The sequence below is a fragment of the Chrysemys picta genome, chromosome 1, assembly GCF_011386835.1.
Source record: "Chrysemys picta bellii isolate R12L10 chromosome 1, ASM1138683v2, whole genome shotgun sequence".
In the NCBI taxonomy this organism is placed as follows: Eukaryota; Metazoa; Chordata; order Testudines; family Emydidae; genus Chrysemys; species Chrysemys picta.
Genome location: NC_088791.1, coordinates 149,503,418 through 149,509,417, shown reverse-complemented (window position 1 = coordinate 149,509,417; position 6,000 = coordinate 149,503,418). Strand labels below are relative to the sequence as shown.

The window sequence follows — 6,000 nt, the reverse complement described above, 5'->3', positions numbered from 1 at the left end:
GTCTTACCACAGCAGGCTCCTGTTGCTGTAATGGCCTTAGTTGAAAAATGGGTAGAACGACTGTGACACCCAGTGGCAAGACCGGAAGATGACAAGTTCCTTCTGCCTTTCCTATGTTACGGTTCGCTTAGTAGTGTACTGATTTCACACAATGGTATATAGCATTTGTATAGCACCTTAAATACTATTAATCACAAAAAATATGTTAGGCTGCTGATGCATGGATACCACTTTCTTTCACGCTAATACTGTCTCATTGTTTCCTTATACACCCCTATCTGTATCCATCTGTTGTCTCATTTTATACTTAGATGTGAGCTCCTTGGGGCAGAGACTGTCTTTTTAGTCTGCTTGTACAGTGCTTAGCTCAATGGGGTCCTGGTCCACGACTGGGGCTAATGTTAAAAGAACACTATTAAGGTTGCAAAGTCAGGCACCCAATGGCTAGGAAATGCCAGAAGGAAGGATGCCTGTCCATCCTCATTGAGCCTTGGTCTCAGAAATGATTAAGCCAGGACTGACATGTAAAATTTCAGCCCAAGTGGTTAAAGTTTGGCAAAATTATAAGCAACTGAAAAGAGGGTTGTACTGGGAAGTGTTGTACAACCTTAATAATAGGCAGCACTATCAGCCCCAGCTGTAAGAGCGATAGGCTCTTTACATTAGATTAGATCTGTGTGGTGATAGATGAACAGGTGATCTTCAAAGCACTTCACTAATTAATCCTCACAAACACCACCTGAGAATTGAGTAATAACAATGGGTAACAAACCAATGAGGGTAAAACAGATTACATTTTAAACTCTTTGGAGTAGGTAGGGGCTGTGTCTATTTCAACACAATGTAAACCACTTTGCAGCACTATAAATTAATAATAATAATAAAGTCAATCTTTAATCATATTAAAGTCAATAAAGTAAATAATAATAAAGTTAATAAAGAGCCAAGCGATGCACTAGGATACCTGCCACCCAGGGAGCTGGGTCTCAGCCCTACCCCCAGTGCTGCAGCAGGCCCATAGCGCTGCACTTGAGGGCTGTCCTGTCCTGTTTCGGCTGCTCCCAAGTCCCGCTCTCTTCCTGCTGGGGGGGGGGGGATGGGGGACCCTCAATATAATGTATGGGGGGGGCAGAACGTGGAGCGGTGCTGAAGTAGACGGGGGAGGGGCACGGTGGGTCAAGAGCTGGGACGGAGCGGAGGGATGTGGTGGGGGCCGAGTGGAAGGCGCCCGCTGCCTCCCCCGGCTCCACGTGCCCAGAGCGAGCCCCGCCCCCTGCTGCCTAGCCCCGCCCCTCAGGATGGAAGCTCCGCCCGGCCCCGTTGCCATGGGAACGGCACCCAGCGCCCGGGCACGGCGGTCGGCATGAGCAGCTACGCGGTGATCGGGACGGTGCAGGGCCCGGCGGGCGGCGGGGGCCCGAGCCCCGGGGGCCGGTACCGCTCGCACATGGCCCCCAGCAGAGCCTTCGACTTCCTATACGGTACCGGCGAGCGGCCCCGGGGCCGGCTTGGCCCAGGGACCGAGCGGGGGGCGGCGCCAACCCCGCAGGCCCCGCCCGGGCGGCAGCAGAGGGGGCGGGTTAGCGACGGGGCCCCGCAACCCGATAGGCCGGGCGGGCTCGCGGGGGTCCGCCCCCTACGCACACACCTCGCGTGCGGGCTCGCGCAGCCCGGCCCCGGTCGGGTTCGCTGGGGGAGGGGCGGGCTGGGCATGGCCGGGCCCCGCGTCCGGCGGGAGTCGCTCGAGCTGTGCGACAGGGGCCGGCCGCACCCCACGTCCAGCGCCGCGCGCGTTGGGCTGCAGCATGGCCGGGCCCGCGTGGTGGGATGCAGCCGGCGGCCGCAGGAGGAGCCGCTGAGACAGCCTGGGCCGTGCTGCGGAGCCGTCAGTCGGCGCTGGGAGACTAGGCTGGAAAAGCGGATCTGGAAGAGGAAAGGGAGGCGCTCCGAGTACGCGAAGAGATGAAAGTCAAAGGCTGAAAGCAGCTGTAGGGGAAACGGCGCGGGCGGAGCATGGAGTCACCTGCGGATGTGCAAGGCCATGCCTGGCGCTTCATTCCATAGGGAAGCAGCAAATGCTGGCTGCTGCTTCCATTCACGGCCGTAGTCACCGTTTAATGTTTTTAAAGATTACCAGCAGAGTACTTTAAAAATTATGAGGCTTTAATTTCTCCCCACCAGAGCGTGGTCCCCTCCCTACAGCAGCAGCAGCATTGAGGCTGACGGGGTGGGGGGGGGGGGGTCAGATGTGTAAAAGTGTGCTTGCTCATTTTTATTTCTGTGTCTTGTTTATTCTGTGAAGTGGCAAAACTGACTTCTTGTCAAGAGGAGCCCAGCTAATATTCCGTTCACTTTCTTTGAATCTACGTGATTACTTATATTTCAGATCCCTTGTATGTGTTATCAAGTGAGAAGGACCATGCAAAGGCGAATGTCCAGGCTCATCTCATGTCTGACAAGATGGTAGGTTGTTTCAGCCTGAGACATCTTCAGGAGCGGTTTTTCCCACGTTCTTCCCTATATTAAAGGAATATGAATATATATGTAAAAAACTTGATTGCACCTGAGCAATCTTAACTTCTTTAGACCAGCACAAGCTCTGTAAAGAAATGAAATCATTTATACTTAACACAAGAATAGTTTAATAACTGATGGTCACCACTGTCTTGGGTTGACTTTATACTAGTAGTCTAGAAATAAACAGATCTATGTTCTATTCCTAATCTCTAAATCATGTATCAGTGCTTGAGAATGGGACCCCTGGATATCTCTGACAACTGGTCTATGGCTCATTAAGGAAAGTTTTAGACAGAAGAATTGGGTTATTGCGCTGTTTTTTTTAACAGAGCATTTGAACTGTAAATAGTGTTTCACACAATGCCCCTTACTTATCTTGATAGCTGCAGGTGAGCCATTTAGGCAGAATGCAAAAGAAAAAGGGATGTGATACAAGTCCAGTGAATCAAAGTTTGACAAACAAGGAACTTTGGTTTTGTCCTCCTGGGTTTATTCAGACTTTTCCTGAATGAGTAGGTTGGGAGGCATTAAACTCTTGACGCACCACCCTTCTAAAGCAAGCTGACGCCTTCCATGCAATGGAGCTAATAAAAATGTATTATTCAAAGCCTGTTTCCTGTCTCCTCCCTCCCACTTATCCTAAACGCTGTTTCTCTGAAGTTTTTCGATATCCTCTATGGCTACGTCTACAGTACTAGCTAGCGGTGGGATTCTAGGGTTGCCAATTTTGGTTGGATGGATTCCTGGAGGTTTCATCACATGACATAATCTTTAATTCCTGGAGACTCCAGGACAATCCTGGAGGCAACTCTAGGGGATTCCCACCTTGCCTACATGTACTCACAGTACCTCTGGGGGTGGGATTCTCAGCTTCCCTAGATGTACTTACAGTAGCTCAATGAGACCTAGTGCAAATATAAATAGGTACCAGTGGCAGCACAGCTAAGCCATGCCGAATATGTATCTATGGAGTTCGGCTGGGTTTGTACTCAACCCAGCTAAGCTGTGCTGCTGTCCATGTTACTGTGACTGTGCTAATATTTATATTCACGCTAGCTCTAATTGATCTAGTGTGTGTATGCCCCCATTACTGTAGTATCTGAGAGTCACATAATCTTTAGGTTTCAGAGTAGCAGCCGTGTTAGTCTGTATCCGCAAAAAGAAGAACAGGAGGACTTGTGGCACCTTAGAGACTAACAAATAAATTTGTTAGTCTCTAAGGTGCCACAAGTCCTCCTGTTCTTCTTTTTACATAATCTTTATTTATCCCCACAAAACCCTAATGAGGCAGGGAAGTACTAGTATCCCCATTTTACAGATGGGTGGCTAAGGCACACAGAGAGTAATGTGACTTGCGCAAGGTCACAGTTGTGTTTTCACTCAGACTTTGTCTACACTTGCACTTTTGTCAGCAAAACTTTTGTCAGGCAGGGTTGTGAAAAAAACAAACCCTGACCAACGTAAGTTTCACTGACAAAAGTGCCAACATAGCTACTGCCGCTTCTTGGGGGTGGTTTAGTTAAGCTGGCGGAAGAGCTCTCTCCAGCTGGCATAGAATGGCTACATGGGAGACCTTACAGTGGTGGCGCAGCTGCAGTGGTACAGTTGTGCTGGTGTAATGTATGTAGTGTAGACATTGCCTCAGTCCCGTAAGTCAAGGGTGTAAATGGCATGATGAGAATCTACCAGTTACACCAAGTTGTTGACGCTGTTGGACTCTGCTGTCACTATGGTTTCTGGTGTGGCTTCCGTGCAGGTAGCAAAGAGCATAGAAATACCCACAAATCTTTCATTCCTAGGTCTGAGTGCATTTTTTGTTTAAAATGTCTGATGATGCACCCTTCTGATATTTGTTAGTCTCAGAAACACCAGATTTCTGAAAGGGAGCCCTTGTATATTGGCTGCTATATGTCCAGCCTATGTATGGGGTATTCCCTCTTGTCTGAAAACCCCAGGATCCAAATTTAGGCCCAAAGTGCATCACTTATTTGAAAATCTCCCCTTTGTGTCAAAATCCCTGTTTAGCCAAATTCCATGTTCCACCATCCTATTTATTTTTTCCTTTTGATTTGTTTAAAATGTGCTTATCCACAGCTCTGACTATCTGAATAAGCTGCTGTCTGGTATATAATACAAAACAAGATGGTTTTGAGTTCTGCGGCTATAATATCATCTGATGGGATGAGGGTGGTTGTGATAACTTTATGATACCATTTCCCAAACTTTGAAAGTTGAGTCCTCCTTCAGGAAAATGAAACAAATGGTGCCACTGTTCAACCTTGCCATCTTTTGTTAAAGGCTTAGTCATAATGAGCCATCATATAGAGTAGATTGTATAAGATCTTCATAGTATGACACTTCCTTTCCTTTTTTACATACTTTGATGAATAGTAAAATACAGATGCTCCCCGGGTTACGCAAGACCTGACTTAACGCAAATTTGCACTTACGGAAAATGTTCCATAAACCAGAAATAGGATTTTCAAGTTGCGGAAATTTTTGCGTAACGTACGGGTATATGTTTCCGACTTATGCAAAATTTGAGTTACACAAGGCTTTCCGGAACAGAACGATTGCGTAAGTCAGGGGGCATCTGTAGCACAATGTTGACATTTAGCATATGTCTGTACTGCGGTTGAGAAGTGTGATTCCCAGCATGGGTAACTATAGAGACTTGTGCTATCTCTGCTTGAGCTAGCATGCTGAAAATAGCAGTGTGGATGTTGCAACACAGGCAGCAGCTTGGGCTAGTCTCCTGAGCTCAGACTCCAGTGGTCAGGTGGGCTTGGACTCTGGCAGCTAGCCAGGCCAACGGGGTCTGTTTGCCTGCACTGGAAATCACACCTCCCAGCTGCAATGTAGGCATAACCTTGCAGTACATTAATTGGGCTTCTGAGTTAGCACCCACTGAAATAAATGGGGCAATTCATATCTTAAAGCTAATTTCAGGCTTTCTGCCAACTTAGACAAATGTAGCTGCATCGGTTATACTTAGGCCACATTTTCCAGGAGTTCTTTGCAACTACATAGGTTGATACTTAGCCTCTCCATGCCCCTGCCTTTTAGTCCTGTATATTCCTCATTTTGGGAAGCACTCTCTTACTGATTGATGTCATTAGAGCTTGCCGTCACCTGTACCACCCAGATTTATAGCTCTGTAATTCACAGTAATTTGTTTAATCTCTATATATTACTCATGCCTTGTTTACATATAGACTCAAAAACACTAGTTGAAGCAATTTTCAGAGTAACAGCCGTGTTAGTCTGTATCCGCAAAAAGAAGAACAGGAGTACTTGTGGCACCTTAGAGACTAACAAATTTATTAGAGCATAAGCTTTCGTGGACTACAGCCCACTTCTTCGGATGCATATAGAATGGAACATATAATGAGGAGATATATATACACACATACAGAGAGCATAAACAGGTGGGAGTTGTCTTACCAACTCTGAGAGGCCAATTAATTAAGAGAAAAAAAAAAC

At 47.2% G+C, this 6,000-nt stretch overlaps 1 protein-coding gene across 3 annotated transcripts in view; it reads left to right on the top strand.

Moving 5' to 3' along the window:
* Positions 1-1,297: 1,297 nt before the first annotated feature.
* CFAP91 (cilia and flagella associated protein 91) overlaps positions 1,298-6,000 on the top strand; it is a 69,825-nt gene continuing 65,122 nt past the window's right edge. For 2 of the 3 annotated variants that reach the window (XM_024111129.3, XM_008173175.4), the window contains exons 1-2: positions 1,298-1,481; positions 2,387-2,463. In XM_024111129.3, the coding sequence (XP_023966897.2) occupies positions 1,364-1,481; positions 2,387-2,463 (195 nt within the window). In that variant the 5' untranslated portion in view covers positions 1,298-1,363. Of the gene's footprint in view, positions 1,482-1,780; positions 1,951-2,386; positions 2,464-6,000 lie in introns of those variants that run through there. The other variant, XM_065572744.1, reaches the window with a different exon arrangement.